We start from the raw sequence: 22,839 nt of genomic DNA on the forward strand, positions 1-22,839 counted from the left end.
TGTGTGCCAATAACAGGAAATGCTGACATATGGGTAAACATTGCACCAGCATTGCATCTTTTCTCTGTGGCAAATAAAATGAATACCAAAAACAATTAATTTTATTTGAAGGGAGGTCAATCTGTTTTAACCTCCGCTGAATGAAGTGGCAGAGAAAAGGGGCAAAAGGATGCCGGAGATTAATACCTTGTCTTGAAAGCCAATATGGATCATTATTTTACAGCCTGCTATTACCTGGTTAAACATGTATGACTTTATGTCAGCACATTATTAAAGGTGCCAGCGAAAAGCTTCTTGATGCTTACCTCACCACTGGGCCATCCAAGGAAAGATCACAATTAGAAAAAAAAAGAAAAGTTATTGCAATAGCTTGCAGTCTTTCTCAGCGTTGTTCCGTCTCGAAGGGCCGTAATGAATCCAACGTGCTTACATTTATGATTGGATCTGCAGACAACATATACATTACCTGTGCATTGTTCATTTCCAAGTATCATTTAACACCTTTGCAGTCATATTATCTACTGATCTTTCCCGGGAAAAGAAACAACAACAACAAAAACATTTGACATTTCAAATGGGACTGGACAAAATCAATTCCATTCATTCAGTGGAGCAACTCAGTGTTCTGCTTTTACTTTCATACTTTGGATGCTCATTAAAAAACGGAGAGGAGAGAGAAAGTGTCAAGGGGCCAACAAAAACACCATAGCTGCTTCCTTTAAATCATTTGTTTGTTATTAGTTAATGACTCCTGAAGTCCAACAGCGCATTTGGATGATGAAATTTCTGACCTTCACTTCACAGTTGACTCTCTTCACTGTAGAGCTCATTAGTGAAGCATCTAATCTCATTAGACGATGCTAGGGTAAGGTGGCACCGCGACAAAGTAAGCAGCCTCTCTCTCCCTCTGCCTCTCTCTCTCTCTCTCGCTCTCTCTCTCTCTCTCCCTCTCTTTGGTTTGGACCAGGAGCAGAAACAGGTGTGGGAGCGGGCGTGCGAGTCTGGGACAGGCGGAGTCCTCGCTAACCCTTCTCCTCTAATTGCTGTGGATGCCGGTATGCTCTCGCTCTCCGCTGCCTTTCATAACAGTTGGTGTTTGGCAAGAGGCTTTTATGTGTGTTTTAGCTGATGCTTTGCTACTTACCGTGTCTCCGTCGAAGGAATACTTTTGCATCCTCGGGTTGAAATGAAGCGTGCGCGTCCCTCGCGGACGTCGACGCCAACTGCTCCAAGACGCTCGACAGTAACAAAGCCACTTTGGAAACTTCCAGCAACAATCTGATGTTGATTTAGTATCTTTCTATAACTATTTACAAGAAACTTCTTCACATAGAGAAAGAAACGGAGGCACTGCAGCACAGCTGTGTGGATTAAACAATGTTTGAGCTCCTTAGGCCTTACGCGTATAGAGCTAGTTATTTCCATGTTGACAACAAAGATAATACATTTTTTGCTCGCTGTAACCTGTTAGTCTTGCAGTTATAACATGTTAGGATGCATGTCTGTAATCATTCATATCATTTCCTGTTACATTATACTTTGTTGTGGGGAGTCTAATCTCAGCTTTTCTGATGCACCTCATTGATGTTTTTCCCGCTCAACACTTATACCTCAGCTCCACTTTAGGATTTACTCCTTTGTCTGCACGTTTTCTCTGCGAGGGCTCATACTTCAGATTACGTGGAGCCGTATTTATTGTCGCAGCTTATTTAAATAATCACCGGCATGTCAGCGCACATTATGGCCCTCTGTCAAGGTAATAACACATTGTCATTGCTGTTGGGAAGCAAATATTAAACCATAGATCAACGTTTAACAATGCATAATGGACCGGATCTGCATGTTTCCAGTTCCATTTCAGTTGGCCTTCGGCTAAATTAGAATAATTTAATGCTCCAAATAATATGAAAAAAAAGCCGTTGTTATTATTGCTTTTCTTTTTTTGATAAATAGTTAAGGGAATCAGTGTTACATGTATTATGGAATATGAGGTTGTTTGCATGTGACAGCTGTTTGACTGTGATGTTAGTGAGCCTGTGCATTTGGAGAAACAGCAGAGTGACAAAAAGCACATATATAAACTATATATGAATCATTCTCTTTGATTTATATATGCCACGAAGAGTGCTGCATATTTAAAATGAAATAATACTGTGTTAGAGGTTTACTGTTTCTACTATGGAGACCATAGGGTTGTGTTTTTTAATGGCATTTTCTGGGCTTCCTGGAAAATGCTGCACCGAATTCCCAGCATCCTAAATGTTACTATTCTATAACACTTGTACACATACAGTATGAAACATTTAAATGTGTAATTCTTTTAGCTGCTAAATATTGGACTATGTTTACCAGCTAGTAACTTTGTGTGTCTGCTGTTTGGTGCTGAGCAGGTAGTGTACAGTAGCTGCCCGCTGCTTCACAGTACAACGCTGAGAGCGGTTAGAGTGAACCGAAACAATGAGCTGAAACTTATTGAAGCTGCAGGGGAACTGCAGAGTTGGTTCATGCAAACTGCTTTCAAATGTGAACCATTGCTAATGTACAATATAGTTCATTTAAGTTAGCCTTGGAGAAAGCAACACATTCTTTTTTTCTTCGTTAATTAATTTTAAATGTTCATCACCTCACATCGTGTATATGCACTTTGACTGTAATCTCACATCAGTTGGACCAAAGTTACTCACTAACATCTTAGTCAGTCAGGTGCATTTACACACACACACACACACACACACACACGCACACGCACACGCACACGCACACACACACTTCCTTACCAGTGATTCTGCTCAAGGTTCAATGAATCATCAGTTGGAAAATCTCCTCGGCTGATCCTGAGTCAATGTGTGTTGGGTGCCAGGCCTGCAGCGTTTGCCCCGGGGATTCCTTCTTGGATCAGCTGTTGCTAGCTGAGGCAGCGGCTAACAGAGCCCTGGGGAGCTCCAGGTGGGTCTGATTAGCTCTCCACGGAAGAGAAGGGTCAAGGGAAGGCGGCTCGGGTTACCCTCTCAGAGATGGAAAGGGAGAGAGAAAAGGGGAAGGAAAAGAGAGGAAAGCAGTGTGTGGCGGAAAGGCAAATGAGTGGTTGCGGGGCTGTGAGTGGGGAATTAGACACATGTCGGTACGAGGTCTCAATTTTCCTGCAATCAGCACGACACCTGGCCTCGTCTTAATTGGTCAGGATACCTCACCTAATCCATCGCCTGTCCTCCTCAGTGTCTGGAGCCCTCTAAGCTCCATTCGGCACTGAGGCGAATGGACAAAAGCCGGGGATGAAAAAGGGGCCTCTCTTTGAGACCTAATCCAATTAGATAACTGTTGGAAAACCGTGAGTAGAGTTTCACGTCCTTTAAAAGTAGACACGAACCCTGGCAACCTCTGTGACCTCGGAGAATGCCATCTTGTTAAGAGTCGCAGCGGGGACCCATATCCTCCTCTCTTGATCTCTCTGACCAGAGGGTGTGTGTTTTGTGTGTGTGTGTGTGTGTGTGTTTGAGAAAGAGATAGAGAGAGAGCGAGAGAGAGAGACATAAATGGTCTTGACTCGTATAGCAGCTAGTTTACATCTCATCCAAGTTTAAAATAAATGAGTATCTGAAGGGGCTCTCCTGATAGTTGTATAACGGCGCTTCTGTTTGTTTTTAGTTTAAACTTAATTAACTCTTTAATACTCTTATGTAAACACAAGCAAACAAAAATAAAACAAAACAACATTAGAGCCACTCTAGCATATAAAAGTACAGAAACTGCACTACAGGGACCTATCTGATTTATTCATATTTACAGAATCATGATTGCCTCAGGCGATATCTTTGCCAGTAAATATGAATGAATGAATATGTATCGCTGCTTTTTGAGATATGCTATGACTTACACATTTCCTGCAAAAAAAACCAAACCGTTTCAGGCACTGCTTTAAAAAGCCGGCGTTTTCCATTTTTGAAACACATCTAAGTATCGTAAACTTGTGATGTGCCCTGCCAAATTGGCGAATCCTCGGAGACTGCCCCTAATGTTTGCTAAAGGGGGGCACAGGCTGGCCCTCATAATACCCCATAATGTCGCTGCATTGTGATCAAACAATGAAATTTAATCAGTGGCCTCCAGTCTACTTCCCATAAAAATGTGTTCTGTAATATAAAGTTCATTTCTATGAATATTAAAGCAGCATATCATCTGTTTAATATTTCATTTGATCTCCACCTTTAATAATGCAAAATCAGGAATAGAACATTCGCCCCTTTTTCCTATAGATGATGACTTTGTCCACCACTATTGTATATATCACATATTACATTACCAGCTGTGGTAACTTTAATGTAGGTGCAGTTAAAAATGGATATTACGCCACAGCTTAGGGCTGTCATTGAAATATAGTGACTCAGAATGATGAAGTTTTTTAAGTAAATGTCTAAAATGAAGCATTGCTTGACACCTGCTCACTTTGAATGAGCGGAGGTGCTGGAGACAGGAAGAGGAAGTCAGGCAGCAGATTCTTTGCCGATAGTAAAACTGGAAGACATAAAAATACTAAAATAAATGCTGCACAGCTTTGGATGCTTATCTAGTATAATTGTGTGACATTATAAGGATGCAAATGAAGTGTGTAGACATGGCAACCCTGTTGGAAACAGCCTTGAGGCTGTCTCCCCTTTGTTTCCTTCCCCTCTCAGCCATGTTCTAATTGTATTATCCCGTCATTTTAGTTATTCGCTTCTCTCTCGTTTTCTGTCTCCCTCATTCTGAATGTCTTTGTATAGCACAATCATCAAGGTGATAATTGCATTGCCAGTCCCCAGTAAGAGACATTCTTAATTATTTCAGCATTAGGCGGTAGTTATACAGGCAATTAATGCTTGACTTCACAATTATATACTTTGTTTGATTGCCTTTTATCAGCAGGATACAATGGGCTTATTTGGAGCTGACAAGAGGAGCACCACAGTTTTATACAAAAGATAAGTGATGTGACATTCCCTGTATGGCTTCCATTCACATGCAAACATCGCATGTTGCGTTGAAGTGCTTTTAATCTCACAAACACCCCACGCAGGAAAACAGTTGCACGGGAAATGTGTGGACGCCGAATGAGCTGTCAAGCCATGAAAAGCAGTTTGGGTCAATCTGTACTTTTGATGCCTTCTCTGCCAGTCCCGCTTGAATTTGGTCTAGTTTGTTGACGCCTTCTTTTGGAACAGGTTTTTCTCCCTCATATGGATCGCTCACGTGCCACGCTTTTTATGTGCAGAGGAGTTGTTTGAACCTCATGTGCTTTATTGTTAGCCCACTTGGTCTCTCCGTATCACTTCTCGAGTATCTGCAGTCTTAGTAACAGTAACACACTTGAAATATGTTGCTAATAAGTGACATTATTTTTTATATGCTGCTTTATAATTCAATTCAGGCCTAATTACACCGTGTTATACACCTGGCACTAGCCCTCACTACCACATTCCTGTCTTTAAAGTCTTGGCCCGGGCATCAAAGCCGCCTGGTTTTGATGATATTTTGGCACTGCTCAGTGTTGGCTGCAACTTAAATGGGGTTTGAGTGTTGCACGTAAAAAAAAAAAAAAGAAAGGCCGCTGCTCTTCATCAGGATATTATAAGTACTTTTCAATGTCAAAACTTATAGGAAACATTCTAACATATTAAAGGAAACTGCAAAACAGAAAAGGTCCACAGAGTCTCATATACAGAGTATTATCATCAATTCCTCCACCCTCAGCTATTCTACTGCATCACTATCATAGACACACAGTGTGTACCAGACTAGATTTAACACACATCCTTTAACAGAGCAGTCCACTAAGTGTCTTTGGACAGAACCTCAACAGAAACCAACATCATTCACAAGCTGAGCTGGGTTCAGATATCGCTAGTGAGAGCCAGCAGATGATCATTAAACACTTGTCATGGCACCTGATGGCATGTGCAGAGCTTTGCACACAAGTAAAGGGTGGAACACAGTATTATAATCAAAGTGAATCCAGTACACACTGTTTACAGCTGTGCATTTGTATTGTTTGCTAACTTGACAATTCATGGCTTATTCTGTTCTTAATCATCGTCTGTGCATGCCGAGCCGGGATACTATTTGGCGTGTAATATTGATCCATGGAACAGCGGCAGCATGAACTACTCTGGCTAGCATAATGACTAAGAAAGATTTTTTTTTTAAAGCTGCATTTAGTCATTTCTGACCACTAGATCACTAGGTAGCGAAACCCCTGAAACAAACTCTCGATGTAACATCGACTCATCAAGTTGTTATGGCTCCATATTGATCCGCTGGAATAAAGGCTGGAGCAGCACTGCTGATGCAACATGAGCGCATATCCAAGACACAGAGAGCAACATGAGCATGGGAGAAGCATTGTTATCCTCCTAACTATTTAGTTCTTATGGTCCAGTGACTCCTGAGAGGAAAGATCTGCATCTATAGTATATATATATATATATATATATATATATATATATATATTGTCATGTGCTCTATAATAACACCTCTGTTATTAGTCATTTAACACAATTAATATGCAACCCATACTTTATATATAAAAACAATCCATTGATAACTAAGATTAGCTTCCTGCCGTGTTTGAGAAGTTCTGTTTTGAAGCCGAAGTGGAGAAAATGGATCTGCTCCAAACATTTCAGATGTAATTATGAAGGAGAGCAAAGTGTTTACTGATCTGCAAAAAACATGACATTCTGAGCGCATGAATACTTGACATTTTATTACAAATGCAGTACTGTTTATGCAACTGCTTCTCATCCCAGGTAAGGGGGAAAACACTATAGTTTAAACTTTTGATTTTTTTTTTATCAATTGACGGTTTTCATAACACCTGGTTTTAGGAGATACTGCAGTCCCCTCAGCACCCCTACTTCAAACATCCATGCTATGCCTATAATAATAAATATATATTATACCATATTCCTTTATAAAGCTAAATCTTTTTTTTTTATACTGCATTTCCATAATGCTCCACACACACACACACACACACACACACACACACACACACACACACACACACACACTCCCGACACAGAATTTGAATTGAAGTCTCAAACAACACTGGACTTCCTTGATATTTATATATTCATGCTACAATTGTGTGGCCGATGAGTTATACAGCCAGGTGACAGTATGTGAAGGTTCGCTGACCAAATGTCACAGGGTACCAGATGTATGGGTTAAGGTTAGCATTGTTGTGCCTCGGCAGAGGTAAAACATTATTCTCATTATACACTGAGGATGGACGAACTGAGAACTTGAACCTGGAGCAGATGGAGGAGGGCTTTCGAATAGCTTCAGACAGGCTAAGAGAAACAACAAACTGATGGTTGTAACTCGCATGCAAATGGAAGAACGTTAGGCAAGCTAGCGGTGTGTGTGTGTATGTGTGCACTACAGGTTGTGCGACACCTCATGTTGCTCTCCTTTTTGCTCCGATGTATGTGTGTGGCTGCAGCCGCTGTGCAGTCTTCTGTTTATGTCCTTGTTGCCTAATAGGTTAATTGATACACCCACCGCGGTGTCGGATGTTTTTATTTATTGTAATTATTGTGGTTTTATTTATACTGGGGTGCACAGTTGTGAAATCAGCTGTATGCGCAGGCTGCAAAGGGTTTGCCTATAGAAAAGGATCTTGGTTTGGACATAAGGCCTCTGTTTGGAGTCTTAATGTTTTTAAGTATATACATTACTTTTACTTGTTCACCTGAGTAACATATTCTACTCGTTCCATCCCTGGTTAAATGTCAGCTAGCTTTGTGAAAGCAATAATCTTAGCTCATGATACCTGCTCCAGGTCAGACTTTATTACAGGAAGAATAATAACGGCAACTTTAGAATATGAGTTAGAATATGAATAACTCTCTACTTGACGTAAATTGTAAGGTTACAGTTAGTTAGTGCAGTGTAGATGAAATAATTGCAGAGTTCTTCCTCAACTCAGCCAGTAAATCTTGTTCCTTTTATATATCACTTAAAGAAACACATGCACAAAGATGACATCATTGCTTTGTGGCTTTCTCACAGTCAGACACTCTCACCCGCTGCAACTTTTCCTTTTTTGTTTGCTGAGCCTTCAATCCTATTAGTAATAATGAGAAATGTTATTACTATTCACACAGTCTGGACTGCAGGGGCACTTGAAAGAGGGCAGCTTGAGCTACAATAGCCTTTATTATCTGCACCTCCCTGCCTGACATCTAGCCGTACACAAACCCCACACACACACTGGCATCCACCCACACACACGCCGCTGCAACAAACACATGCACAGCAGTCATTGCCCATGCAGCAGGACATACATCAAGACCACCGTGTGGACATCAAAGATCAAATTACACCTCCCAGTATGAGACACATTGATAACCCTGATGTCAGTAGGAATCCAATCAAAATCTAAATTGTGCCCCACTAAAACGGGCCCCCTTGATTAGTTCTCCAATAAAATCCATTTCCTGCCCTCGTGCCTATTTTAGGCAGTTTATTTCCCCTGTGGTATCAAGCAATAGGCCCTGCCCAGGACTCCTATCTCAGATGGCCTGGTGTGATGTGTGTCTGTCTGGAGTGCTTCACAGGAGCTTGATGCTTCTGTCCGCCCCCCGACCATTCCCAATGATTATACAGGCCTACTGTTGGCTTTTCCAATATTCACCGCTGGCTCAACCTTTTGTGTCCACCCTGGGCAGAACTAAATGGGCAGTGCTTTCAGAAAAGTGTGCCACTTTTTTTGTACCCCTTCTCTTTTTTTTATTATCTCCCAGTCCTGAATTGTAGATATCTTGCAGAGAGGCAGAGAGAAATGGCACAAATATCCATCTTGTCTCTCTAACACAGGAATGGTGCCATGATTCATTCACCTAGAAAAATAAAAGCCTTATCTCCGGATAAGTTTAAAAAAAAGTGAACGGAAGTTATGTCTGGATCTGTATTACTGCTATTACATGCTGCAAGTTTTATGTAAATTCAACTGTAGCACTTCAAGTAATATTTCTCTTTTGGTGCACTTTCATATTTACAACATTTACCTCCTTGTTATTCCTCTGGTGCCTACATTATGCGTTCCCTAGAGTGTGTGTTTGCCATTGATGCTTCTCTTTATTCCTGACTCTATCAATTGCTGTTGAGCACAAATCATGTGTTGAAAATGACCCCAGAGTGCAGGTTTGAAGCTTCATTAACCTTCTTTCTCTAAAAGTACAAAAGGAGACTTTTGGATTGCTTGAATAGAAATAACTGATTGCTGGTTGCAGTGACATGCAGTGTTAATGGTTGACTGTAGTATATGGTAGTTATAGTGCAGCATGGAATATACAGTATACTGATACTGTAAGTTCTCAGCACTAACACAGTACCATAGTTTCTCTTTGTTTGTTTGATGAGTGTCCCGCGGTCACTACTACTGCTGCTGCTGCTGCTGCTGCTGCTACTGCTGCTGCTGCTGCTGCTGCTGCTGCTGCTGCTACTGCTGCTGCTGCTGCTGCTGCTGCTGCTGCTGCTGCTGCTGCTGCTGCTGCTGCTGCTGCTGCTGCTGCTACTACTGTGAACACGTCTGTGGCTCTAGAGGAGAGATTTCTAAAGCCTTAAAAAAATCTGTTCAGCTTAAATTTGAGACTTAACATATTAAACAAAAAGGATGCATTAGAAACTGGAGGAGTGGAGTTTGAAAAAAGAGGACAGGCTAATAACATCATTAAGTCGCATTATGGAAATGAAAAGTTCCAGTGTTTTTGGAGCTTGACCGATACTACAGACTAGAAGTCAGGATATCAAGGCCTTTGCTGCTTTAATTCTGACCGCTCTTTTTTTAAACCCTCTCTTCTTCCCCTACTAAACTTTGAAATGCGTACCATTTAGCAATGTCCCTGATTATGGCCTAGGACCGTTGTTACATGCCGTACCCCCTTCTCTCTCCCCATCCCCTTTTCCTGTTTAAAAAATCCCCCGAAAAAAAAATCTGAATCCTAATGTTTTGTTTAAAGTCCTGGAAACCCCGTGCCCTTTATAATAGCTCCAAAAACATAATTAACGTCAGAGTTTAATCACTTTGCTGACTTTTCCTAATTTTATGACAATTGCTTATAAACATGATTTTGAACTCACGTCATGTTTTAAAAGCCCGCCACAGAAATGACACATTCATTCTGTTTGAAAGTCTTAAGGGTTCACAGATGTAGAACATGCTGTTAAATATGCTTTCATATGATCCATATCTGTGATTGTTGGACTTTTTAATGTAGCTCTAGTTAAGATTGAGCACAAAGAAACGTCCCTATGAAGGATAACATACAATACATTTCTTTGTCCATTAATCTTTTTTTGATGAATAAAAAAAAATGCTTTTCGAAACCAATACAATACATACAAAATGTGTTTATGCATAGGCCTTATTGAAACACAGGCTACACAAATTAAATATATATATCTCAATCTGTGAAACCACAAACAATGAGGAAGTAAATATAAAAAGTATGTGACAACTTGACATGTTGACACGTGGACGTAATTGTGTGTCACGCATATAAAGTTTACTAAAATGGAAATGGACCATCCAGGGATGTTTTACAGCAGAATTACCTAATTTACTGTATTGACATTATTGACCCCTTCACAGGCTTGGAGAAGGGATTCTGTTGACCTCAGTCAGTAAACACATTGGAGGAGATCAATACGACAAAGTCAGAGTTCACTCGGCTCAACCGACCAGGTTGATTGCAGAATGAACTCCATTAAAAGTTTCCAAGGCCCAAAAGTCAAACATCATTTGGCTCAGACGTCACAAAGCGTCTGCAGGAAAACCAAAAGACACGCTGGTGGTAATGGAGTTTCTTTTTTGGGGGCTTTAATTGCAGGTGCAGCCGTGCCAATAACTCAAGAGTTCTACACAGGGATACTTTGTGAAAGGGGGCAACTGTGTCTGAGATTCAAGTCAAAGGACTTAACTTCACTAAGCCCTGTCCAAACCACAGATTTCTGACCCGGTGACATCTGCGTCACCCTCGACAGCTGTCCTCTCAGGTCTGCTCCGAGCCAGTCAGCTCTCCGCAACTCAGTGTTTTACTTGTCATAGCCGTCGCACTCACAGAGAAGTTTTTTGGTGACACCTTTATGTGAGGACACCTGCCATAGTCATTACTCTAATTGTCCGTTTTGTCTCGTAAATGAAGGGCGTACAGAATGAAATTAGGCACTCGAGTTGCCACCACAGTGTTGATTCGATTCAGTAGTCAGACTTGGGAGGTCTACAGTAATTGCATTCACAAATTGAGCCCCCCCCCCCTCACACCTTGCAATCGCTTCCTGATGAAGGCAGCATTTCTGGAGCTATTCCCCCTCTGCTGCCACTCTGTGTATTCTTCCCCTTTTTCCTCAGCAGCCACAGCTCCACACACTCCTCATCAGTCACCTCACCCACTTCCTCCCCTTCTCCGTGACTCCTCCGTCATCCCTTCATCCCTTCATCCCTCCGTCTGCAGCCAAGACTCACTTTCCCCCCGTTTACGAAGATAAAGCCATAATGGCTCTCTTTGTGCTACTGACGGCCACTCAGCCGTGGCAGCCCCAGTCAACAGATAAATATTTATTTTCTCCATTTTCCTTTATCGCAAACTAGCTTTAATTAGCACAAGTTACAGTCATTTAATGAATTTCTTCTGCGACCTTTGCTCCGCTCGCCTGCTTTCAGGGATTTGAGCAATTTAACTTTTTGTGAAAGGTTAACTTTTGTGTGTGTGTGTGTGTGTGTGTGTGTGTGTGTGTGTGTGTGTGTGTGTGTGTGTGTGTGTGTGTGTGTGTGGTGGGGTGGGGTGTGAGCTGGTGGGATTCGGGATTGGGGGTGTGACATGTTTTGTTTGCTGACTGATAAATGGATGTATAATTCAAGTAGATGAAGGTTTGGGGCTGAGGTTTGGATTTGAAGAGGCAAGGAGTGCATTGAACCCCCCCCCCCCCGCACACGCTACCTCCAAGCTGTCCAAAGCTGTGACATGTGGGCCGACACTGTCCCTCTCTTAGTTTCCCTCCCTCTGTCTCCCCCCCCTTTTCCTCCCCCTCTTTCGGTAGATAGATTTTTATTCCTTGACACCTCAGTGTAGATAGACCATTGGGCTCCTGCCTGCTGGGGCAGCTGGCTAGAGGTTGGAAAGGGATGAAGGATAAGTAGATTCAATCGGGCGTTGCAAATCAACTTTTCCACCAGCATCCTGGGAAGACCTGATAATACGGGTTTCTAATATCTGACCTGTCTGGCAGAAAGAGAGAGAATGAGAGGAAGGGGAAAGAGGGGGAGGGAAAAGGAGGAGAGAGAGAGAGAGAGAGAGAGAGAGAGAGAGAAAAGGAAAGCAATGAACACATTGATTTGATGCGGCTAATAGTTCTGCGGTTGATAAGCACACTGGCGCCAGTCACAAAAATGAAAGACTCGCAACAGAGTGAAATAAATTGGGTCTAGCTTTTTTGTCTCACTCCCGTCAGAGTTTGGACGTGTATCAGAGGGCTTTGGCAGACAGGGCATCAGCAAGGTTTCCTGTTTGTGTCTCTCCACCTGTCAGCCTTCATTCACTCCCCAATCTGAATACTGTTATCATTGCTGTTTCAAAAACTCAAACACATTCAGGGCTGCTTATGCGATTCAAACTCAGATCTGTGTAGAAGGGAAACAAGACAGTGGGACCACAGTGGTTTGAAACATGCAGTATGAGATGCTGTTGTAATATGGCAACACGTGAGGGACACTCCTATACGTTTAATTCACACGCATTGTCACATTTTACATTCCTGATTTTTACGCACAATACGACAATTGTACGGGCTCACGCTTGAACACGGGTCAGTAAGATACAGAGCTTGTGATATGATGTTAAAATATAAGTTCAAAGGTCGTATATATAAATACCAGCAATGGGGAATTACAAAACATGTCAATGTCAACATTTTACTCACCGTTATTTTAGCGTATAGATTTGCCATGTTCCAAAAACATTATATTATGTTTACAGCTGACAAGTTGTAACCAAACAGACCCGCTCCTTTTCGAGGTGTTTGTGTAAAAAATCATTTCGGTCGAGGCAGACCGGGCAGAGCCTGCTGCGTCTGTCCAGCCTGCGCTTGGTGTGACAGTGCAGACTCTGTCACTCTGACCTTTTCTGATGCTACCAGGTACGACGGAACCAATACCTGCGCTAACGAGACAGTGACGTCGCTTGACAGCCGGGGGTGGCACGCAATTATTCTACCGAAGAAAACGGCTTGTGTGTGTGTGTGTGTGTGTGTGTGTGTGCAGGTGAGGTGTGGGTATGTGTGCGTTTGTGAAGCCAGGGAACAAGACTCGAGTGCATGCTTGTGTCACCATCTCCTGCAGGTCCCCGTGTAGTCGACGAAGCTGCGATGTCCCTATTAATGATTGATGTGTCCAAATCTCTGTAGAACTGCCCTGTCAGGTCCCAACACAGGTGAGTTTCTTCAACATGAACTCAGTCACCTGGAATGCCTTGTGTTCGGGCAGGGGTTCTGATCTCAGAATAGCCTGGCCATGTCTGCTCCCCGGGATCGCCTGATGTGACCCATTTATTGACTTGGTTGTCAGCTGTGCTGTTTGAAGTCAGGGTTCTGGCCATAAGCAATTTACTTTTTTTTTTCCTTTCTCCACTCTGTTGAAAAAGCCCCAACCTTGAGGAGAGTGATATGTGGGCTCGCTGTATCCACGTCGATGCTCAGATTTAGTGGGATTGGAATGGGAGGGATTGGTTATAGCATGATGTCACAGTATCACTATATACACACCAATACAAGTCATCAGAATTCATGTTTTTTTTTTTTTTTGTGCTTTGCTTGACATCAGCCATTAATATATATTTTTTTCTCTGAGGATTATCTCATAAATAGATGATTAGATTCATCTTCATCTGATTAACAACAGTTAATTAGCCAGATAAGCTACTCATCTGCGGCGCTGGTGTTGTTCTTCTGGAACATTTCAGATGAGGTGACTTTGAAGATCGTGTCAGTAAATCAATTAAGTCCTCAGTCAATAAATTAAACTGGCAGAAGATAATAAGAGGTACTGTATATATACAGTAGTGGCTCCAACTACTCTTGAATTTGACTTTGACAAATTGATTGAATGATTAAATCCATTCCTTTTTAACAGATGACAGTATACAAGGCTGTAATGTTTAGTTGTATTGTTTGTTTCTAAGGTGATTCTCAATCAATACATTCAAGGTTATTAACAGCAGCAATGGAACATTTGCGGTATTTACAACACTCATGCTGTAAATAAGTAGAAGTGACTTTGTCCAAAAATAAAGTGAAATATTTTTGTACTTTTGATAAGAATACAAAAGAAGAAAACAGATTATTTCCACAAATCCCTATAAGGAGTAGATGCTCGTATGACAAATTCAAAACACAGATACATTTGACTCAAGCTGTCTGTTGCACTTTCTCATCTGTCAGGTCATTGCTCCATCAAATTCCACACCGACTACAAGTTGCACATAGTTATTACATCAAAGCAAGTGCATAGAGTATTACAATAATCCAAGAAAGGGGGAGGCGGGTATCAAACATGGAGGAAACTGCAACAGGGAAGTGGGGTCAGGACCTTGCGCTGCTGCCTGGATAATAAAAAAAAGGATTTGTGCTCAGAACAAAGGAGGAGAGGTGGAGGACTTGGAATGCAACAACGTCTGAACATCATCCAGCAGTCAGCCTGAGATGACTAAAATACAATATGTGACAATCAGAGCTTGACATTAACTTTTTTTGCTCACCAGCCACCGTGGCTAGTGGTTTTCCACACTTTTTAGCCACTCTGCAGAACATGATTTTCTCGACCTTTTCTGACAGACTTTTCTTTGTCTCCTCTCACTTTTCGGTTTCATCCTCAGGTTTTTCTCTTGTGTGTCGTCTGCTCTCCGGCTTTTGTTACACTCGCCGCCACATGCGGCCTATTCTTCTCCACAGGTGCTTCTTGTTCAGTTTATGGCTCACTGGCAATAAGCCTAACACAAACAGTGTGCGCAGGGAGTGCTCATGGGAGTTGTAGGATCGTCATTTCAGATGCCTTTTTTTAGAAGACAATATGTATCAATATATTTATATATAATTCACCCGCCAAAGTGGCTAGTAAGGTTGACGGTTACACGCCACTGCCGAATGTCAAGTCATGGTGACATTAAAGGATTTTAAGGAGACAACAGACTTAAATTATTTACTTTTGATACTACATCTGGCGGCTCAAGCATGGTCGCTATCCATCACCGCCTGCAAAGCATTGGAAACAATTTTTTATCAGTTTAGAAGGAATTAAAATCAAATGAAAAATGATCTATTCACTAAAGCCTGTCTCATATACTTTGATCTGTGTCTCTTTGTGAATTAAGGATAACAATTTTGCTTAACATCAAGCACTTCAATCAGATAGTTAGACACTCTTTGGTGGGAATATGCGCCAGCTTCCAAGGGCATAAATCAAAGGAATAAGAAGGAGTTGCTATTCCTTTGTTGCAAAGGCCACTTGGCTCAGATACATCAGTGGCTGAGCTTACTGCAATGCCTTGGAGGACTCAGTGCTCGGCGTTGTTATTGATCTGTCTGTGTAAAGTTTCTGCAGAGTGATTCCGTGTATAAAGCAGCAATGCATTTTTAAAGGCATTCTGGAGTCCAGACTGGACACGTAACATTTATCTATACCCTAAACCCTAATTATAGCGATTCCACACTTGACAAATTGTCGTTTTCTGAGCTCACCTAGCTTAGTGGTGTACTCAGATGTCCACTTCTTGATGCTCTTAATTTGTAGTCATGTGTTTGTGATTGATGGAAATTTCAGCCTGTGCAATGGGAAAGTGTTACAGGACTGATGGGAAGCAGAGGTCACTCTGTGAATTGTTATTTCAAATATGGCACGCCATGCTCTTAACGTTCCTCTCCCTCCTCTCTCTATAAGTGCAGTATATTCTTAACAGTGATCCATTGTGGTGCCTATGACAAGAAAATAATGTATTTCTACCAGAGTCTATCAGAGAAATGACTTTGGAGGGAGAGGGAAGAGGAGCTAGATCAATATGTTTCAGGCAGCTGTGAGTGTTTTTGAAACTGAATTTCCACCTTCCTTTTGAGTTGTTTTGACCTTGATCTTCTAGAAGATATGTCTCTGCTGCTCCCCAGCTTTCACCACTCCGTGATTATCCTGTACACCATGAAAGATAACCTGCGCGGTGAGCTCCACTTTTCCCGGCCCCCCCTCGCAGTAGCCCTCGCCATTATCTTGCCAATCCGAAAACAGAACAAAAGATGTCACAGCGCGGCCATTGCACACCTTCATCCTGTGTGCACCCCTCATTATTATTATTCCCTCGCTGTCTAACTGTTCTCTGTTATAATTGAATTTGAATGAAGAAAAGGCAAAGGAGAATGTTCTTTTTGTGCTGCGTTAACACGCTGTCATTAAAAGTGCCGGTTGTTTTTAATGGACCAGGTCTTAAACTATCAAGACTGTAGAGAACCGGGGAGGTGGAAAATAGCAACGACAACAAGAGAGAGATTAGTACATTGGATTATAATTAGCTTACTGCAAATTGCTCAGGTTCTGTGGCACTTAATAGCTTGTGGGGATCTTCAAATCTTCCTGTTTGTGCACTGCTTAGGGCTCCATATGAGCATTTTCTATTTTCAGTCTAGTTTACGATGACACGCAGGGCCACTACTCGGACCAAAGGAAATGGGCATGGATGCATGATGGGATTCCTGCCAAAATAAACATCCAGCGTTGTCCCCCCAGATGATTGCTCAAAGAAAGGTGCTCGTTGAGGCGTCAGCAGACAGAAACACATGTTGTGACAGCTCACATGGAGCGATTCAATGCATGCAAAAATCAAATGATATGCCACAGCCAGGGAGCCCTCCCAATGAAAACAAAATCAGGGCATTAGCATGTTTCAGCTGTGCCTCAATCAAGGTTGTCTGTGGTCTCTGGTTTTCATGTCCCTCAGTGGGATTGGAGACAGGCAGAGCAAAAAAAGCAACATCCGTGTTGATATTAAAATGTTTTTTCTCTCCCCGTGCTACACGCTCCTTTTTCAACATGTCTGGTTAGCCAAGCAAAAGGAAACGCACATCTACAGTTCCTCATGCTCATGCTGTGCCAAGATATAGAAAAGAGCATTAGTCTGACACGGACTTTGATCGATGCATGTCTAACTATTGGCCTCAAGGTTGATGGACATTTGGAATTTAGAAGGTACATTTAGCTTTTCATGTTCAAATCTGAACAACCAAGATGTAACATGAAATAAAAATGTGCAGTCATGATGCAATAGGTTAAATTAAATATTATTATTTTTAAGACACCTGGAAAATAGGTTCCTACACGGCAAATGTTGAATTTTCTCTTTTGTATGGACAAATGTAGGAACAAATTGGGCAAGTTACACAAGTAATTTTAACAGTATAAGCTCTGTGTAGTGATGGCAGATGGAACCAGAAATGCATTACATTTTCATTATGACCAGAGCAATGCGGCACATAGTAAGGTGCACTCTTGTTGCACCCCATTTATTCTGAATGAAGAGGTGGCTGCTGCAGTTCAATGACCTCTTATCTGATGGTGTGCCGCTGTCACTGAAGCCATCAGAGTGAAAGGATTAAGCCTGGCTTATATCGATATAAATCCTGAATGGAGCTAAACACGCACACATACACACACATACACATACGCACATATGCAATATAGCATGTCCTTCTGAAAAACATTAGAAAGGCATATTAGGTCAGAGCTTCTGGGTAGGAAGATATGTTTTCATCTTGCAAGCAGATGAGGAAAAAAGGAAAGTCAATAGAATTCTCCCAACTAGAAATTAAACAAATCAGCCTCGGCCGCCGGTCCATCCCTGGATGTCAATAGTACAATGACATCATATTAAATGTACACCACAGAGCATTTACATCATGCGTTGGGAAAGAATTGAGCCGGCGCCTGCTTTGCCGCTTTGATGGAGAGGTTACACGACTGCTAGTATGCATTGATCACTATTTGCAAAAAGATGCAAATAACTATTATCCTACTAAGTGTTGACACACAAGTGCATTCACATCCTGTACAGTAGATCCCCTGTGTATCAATGTGTATATGTTGCCATGTTTGGCTTCTATCAGCTTTCCTGTAGAATACTTGACCTAATTGTCCCTTCTCTTTGCTTTATTTACAGTAAACATGAACATGTGCTGACAACACACTGCAATTTCCTTATAGCGGGCTTCCTATGAACCTTGTGGGGATTTGTTGCAGCAATCAAGACTTGGTCCATCTGACAATTAGATCTGATGACCTTCAGACTGCGTGCTTCTCAAGCACAATGTAGCCCACATGCATCACTCCAGCAAACATATCAAACATTCATGTGCCCCGAAATCCTGAAATCCTTTGAAAGCGGTTACTCAAATGATGATGCTAGGTATTTTATTATTCAGTTCTGCTTTAATGTTTCAACATTGTCACCCCGTGTGCCCGATAACACAAACAGTGTAATGATTAGAACCACGGGGCTGTAATGCCATCTGAAGTAACAGGGGCGCTTTCTTGTTGATCTCTTCTGTTTCAGCATGCGTGGTCATAGTTGCGTGAAGACCTGCCTTTGAACCTACCTGCTTTAATGTTCACTAATGCAGAATTTCATCAGATAGGACCAAATTACTTCTCTAACATGCATAATGTATTGTTATGTCTTTACACATCTAGCTCAAGATCAAGAGAAATGTACTTGTGTAAAAGAAAAAGGGTCAGCCCTTCCTGCTGATTTCCCACTGACTGTAACTTATTGTGTTCCCATCCGTAAGGAGGTGATATTTGTGACAGTAAAGTGATTTAAGGACTTAAATTGTCGTGGGTAATCATGCGGTATTTTTAAATGTACGGTAACTTCTTCCAGCTACTGTGTGTCGCTGTTGCGCTCTATTGTGATTTGCATACATAACCACTGCGCTCCAGCACTGCAACTATAAGTGAACAGACTTCCAAGGCTTGGAGTTGTCATCCAGAATAACACAATATTATAGATGTGGTTTAAGGCATTCCAGATTGTATTTAATCAGGTAATACTGTTGGCCTTCAAGCATACGATCACAGGTTGGAAAATTAAACAAATAGTGTTATAAAAAGTCAATTAAAGCATATACTTTGTGCACAGTGACCTAGAACACAAATTAATGTTTAGGTGCTTAAATTGAAACCTAAGGCTAAATTAATTCAACCCACCTTTTTCTTTTTTTTTCTTCTTTTTAATGGTTGAAAATATTGAACACTTTCTTCTCTCTTAAACACAGACTGCTTCGCTCTGGGCTGTACGAGGTACCATGTTTGTTCTCACCGATGAGTCACAGAAAAAGGAAGGTCGTTTTTCATAAGCAGTAGTAGATGTGAGGAAGCCAGAAGTCCACCTGTATGTCTCCGCTTGATCTGCTTCCGATATGAAATATCCTATCATATCATATAAATCTTATGATAAGGAATTGCAGGGGGGGTGGGGGGGGCTGCTTACATAATGCACCTCATCACTCTAGCACTCGGACACTTTGATGTTTCTACACTTTAATCTTAAATGTAGTTTCCAAAGCCCCTTTTACGCAGGTATTCCACAATACTGCCGTAAAAACAGATCCTCCAATATGCTGACTTTGCTTCTTTTTTTTTTTTTTACACCAAACCAATCAAGGGTGGCAGGAAGCTTCCCCAGTGTGTGATTTTTAGATAGCATGCTGGCATTACGGGAGCAAAAGAGGCGTAACGTGTAACATGTCGATTCGGCTCTGTGACCACCTCCGCTGCCGGCTTAGTGGCGGTTCAACAATGCCCCCGCATTTCGTCTCCGTACCTTTTATACAGAACAGCGACTTCTATGCTTGTTTTTATGGCTTTGCTTTAATTGCCTGTTTTTTTTTTTTTTTTTTTAGGAATTGCACTGTGGCCCCCGGGGGCATTATATTTCGTTGTGCATAACCTGCTAGGAGAGGACTGACATTAAACTTAAACTTGAAAAAGTTAAACCTCACTTCTTTGTCTTTTGCTTAGCTGTTAAGTCTGTTATATTATTTCAAGCTGACAACAGGAGTTGGTTCCACTTGGTTTTTAATATGCTGCTGCAAAGTTTGTAATTTCCATTTTCATAATACTGCTGTGGATCATGTTTCCTGTAGATTAAGAGTAAAGTTGTGCTCCTCAAATCAGCTTGCCAGTTAAACATTCCCCATTTAAATAATACCAATCTCAAAGAGAGACATATTGACTAAGACAGAACCTTATGGTGTCATAACTAATAACTCAGTGTCTTGATTTACCATCCATAATTCACTCCAGCAAGGCACTTACTGTCTTGGAATAAATTTAGAATATTTAAGCAAACAGATATATGCCTTGTGGCAGTTAAATAAGTAATACATCTCCCTCCCAAGTGTTCTCAATTCCGAAAAAGAGTGCAATCCGGTATACAAGTTTGATGCACCGCTAACCAGAATGAGTGTTTTATTTCTCATGCTTTTGCCATCCATTAGCTGTGTTTTTGAACCAGGTTGACACACTTTGAAATACAGTTATTCAAAATGTTGCGAGTCAAATTGAACACTCATTTGCCATGCTGAGATACGGTACGCAATGATGCATATGGATACAGCACATCATTGCCTTTCTGCGTTTCTCTCTGTGGAGTAAGTTCATGGTTAGATGGAGGAAGTATGCATTTGTGACAACTACTTGGAAAAGCATATGACAGCATCTTGCAAGTCTGAAAAGCCTTACTGAATATAGTGCTTTTTTTATTTCTGAGAATGCAATTTAGGAGTCGGTTATATCTACTGAAATTGTAGCCATTTCTCCACCATTGTGTTCCTTTCTCTTTCCCGTTGACTTTTGCATAATCGTCCATAATATTAAGCAGCGATGCTATAGATATGACTCCACAACATGTTCCATTCAACAGATCTCCTGCCTGAATAGCGCTTAAGGCATGGGGCTGAGTGTGTGGGTGGGTGGCTTGGGCTTCCACCTCCTCCAAGCTCTTAAGTCACACTCCTGCTCCGACCCATGAGCTACTCACTGAGCTAGCTCCTGCCTCGCTTTTTTTAAATGCTAATGACGAGCAGTGCTGAAAGCCCCAAATTGGGCCATGCAATTCAGCCTGTGGTGTTTGGTGAGGCCCTTCTCATGTTGTAGACCGTGGTCTTTTCCCCTGCTCCCCCCCCCACCCCCCACCCCATCCTGGTCTTTTGTGTGCTGCGGTAATAGGCACAGATGTTCCTCTTGCCTCACACAGGGCCACTTTCCCCTAATCGCCACCTTGTATGCGGACGGCTTTCACCTGCCCCAGAAGCTCTCCCCTTTTTCTCTCTCTCTCTCTCTCTCTCCAATTCTCTTCCTCTCAACCCACCCTTTTCTCGAACCTCTTTCTGTTTTTTGTTCTTACCCTCACTCCCCGGACCACAGTAACAAGGTCTTCCCCGGTGCACCCCCCCCCCCCCCTCCAAATTTCCGACGTTACTTCTCAGGCGCCTGATTGTTAAAACATTGAATTGTGAAACGAGAGAAAGGGGATAGATGGACGGTTTAAAAAGAAGCAGGGTATATTTTTTGTGTGATTTGGGAATGGGTTAAAATAGGAGATGGGCGAGTCTCTCCTCACTCCAGCTGGAGAGAATTTGGAACATAATACCCTTGTAGCAGCTGAGCCAAACCTCAATGCTGATGGTGCATTTAGGCTGCCTCCCTCTATTGGGCTATTGGATTGAGGTGCAAGGGGGGGGGGGGGGGGAGGCGGTTGTAGCCAGGCTTAAAAATTGGACCGAAGTGCAGTTTACTTCATGGCCCCCGTGGTGTAGTGCGATTCACCGGCCTGCTTTCAAGTGAGTGTGGAAATGTGTCAAAATTTGATCTCTGTAGGGATCTCAAAAAAAATAAATCATATTCCTCCTACTGATGTTTTTCCAGCAAAAATAAATTATTATAATAATAATAATAATAATATAAGTATCCTAATCACTTTGAAATGGGACCATGGCAGGTGCCAGTGAAGTGTAAAGGCACATGTGCCATTAGTTATGTGGGAATTTACAGTAGAGAAAAAAAACACCTTTTGTGGTAACATTTAATAAAAACGTCAGAAGATCGTATTACATCACATTTTCTTCTCACTTTTCATGGTTCTTATTCTTACTCTTTGTGACAACCATAGAGGCCTCACAAACATTAAAGTTCCACTTTTCAAAATGGGTGGGCTTATTTTCACAGCTTAATATATTTCAGTATGTGCGCTATATTAAAAACCAGTTGTTCCCCTCAGCCTTCAGAAAGATGCCCAGTTTGGTAGATGATGGGAGCATTAATGCATAGATAAAGAAGAGCTGCAGTTGAGCAGCCAAGGATTGAATCAATGGATTCTCTTTGGTGGCTCAGTACAGTGAGTAGTGGCTTCATGCTGTATTGCTGTTAGGGGAGTGAAGCTTCTAAGAAACGCTAGTCGGAGGCCAAATAATTGATCATTACTGTGCATAGCACTATAGCAGCGGCAAGAGATTTTAAAATCAATGTAGTTTTTCTGTCTTCCAACATATATTCATTTAATGCAATATTCAGCACGTGTCAAGTTGAGGAAGTGATGATTGCTTAGAGAGGAGAGTGAGAGTCTTATTTTTGTTGTTGTGATGTTGCGCGCGGAGCATCAGACACTTTTGTGATGTATCTTGACAGTTTTATGGTTCAGCAGAGACCTCTTTATTGCATGTCTACGCTGAGTGCATCATACAGTAATCATAACTTAACCACGACCTTGC

The 22,839-nt window shown here is 41.8% G+C and overlaps 1 protein-coding gene across 5 annotated transcripts in view; it reads left to right on the top strand.

Moving 5' to 3' along the window:
• Nucleotides 1-22,839, top strand: part of dcdc2c (doublecortin domain containing 2C) — a 93,139-nt gene that overhangs the window by 48,098 nt on the left and 22,202 nt on the right. The window contains exon 11 of one of the 5 annotated variants that reach the window (XM_029460923.1): nt 18,624-18,653. The exons of the other annotated variants lie outside the window; for them this stretch is intronic. Coding sequence (XP_029316783.1) covers nt 18,624-18,638 — 15 coding nt within the window. The 3' untranslated portion in view covers nt 18,639-18,653. Of the gene's footprint in view, nt 1-18,623; nt 18,654-22,839 lie in introns of those variants that run through there. 5 annotated transcript variants of the gene reach the window in all.

The sequence above is a fragment of the Cottoperca gobio genome, chromosome 22 (assembly GCF_900634415.1).
Source record: "Cottoperca gobio chromosome 22, fCotGob3.1, whole genome shotgun sequence".
Lineage (NCBI taxonomy): Eukaryota > Metazoa > Chordata > Actinopteri > Perciformes > Bovichtidae > Cottoperca > Cottoperca gobio.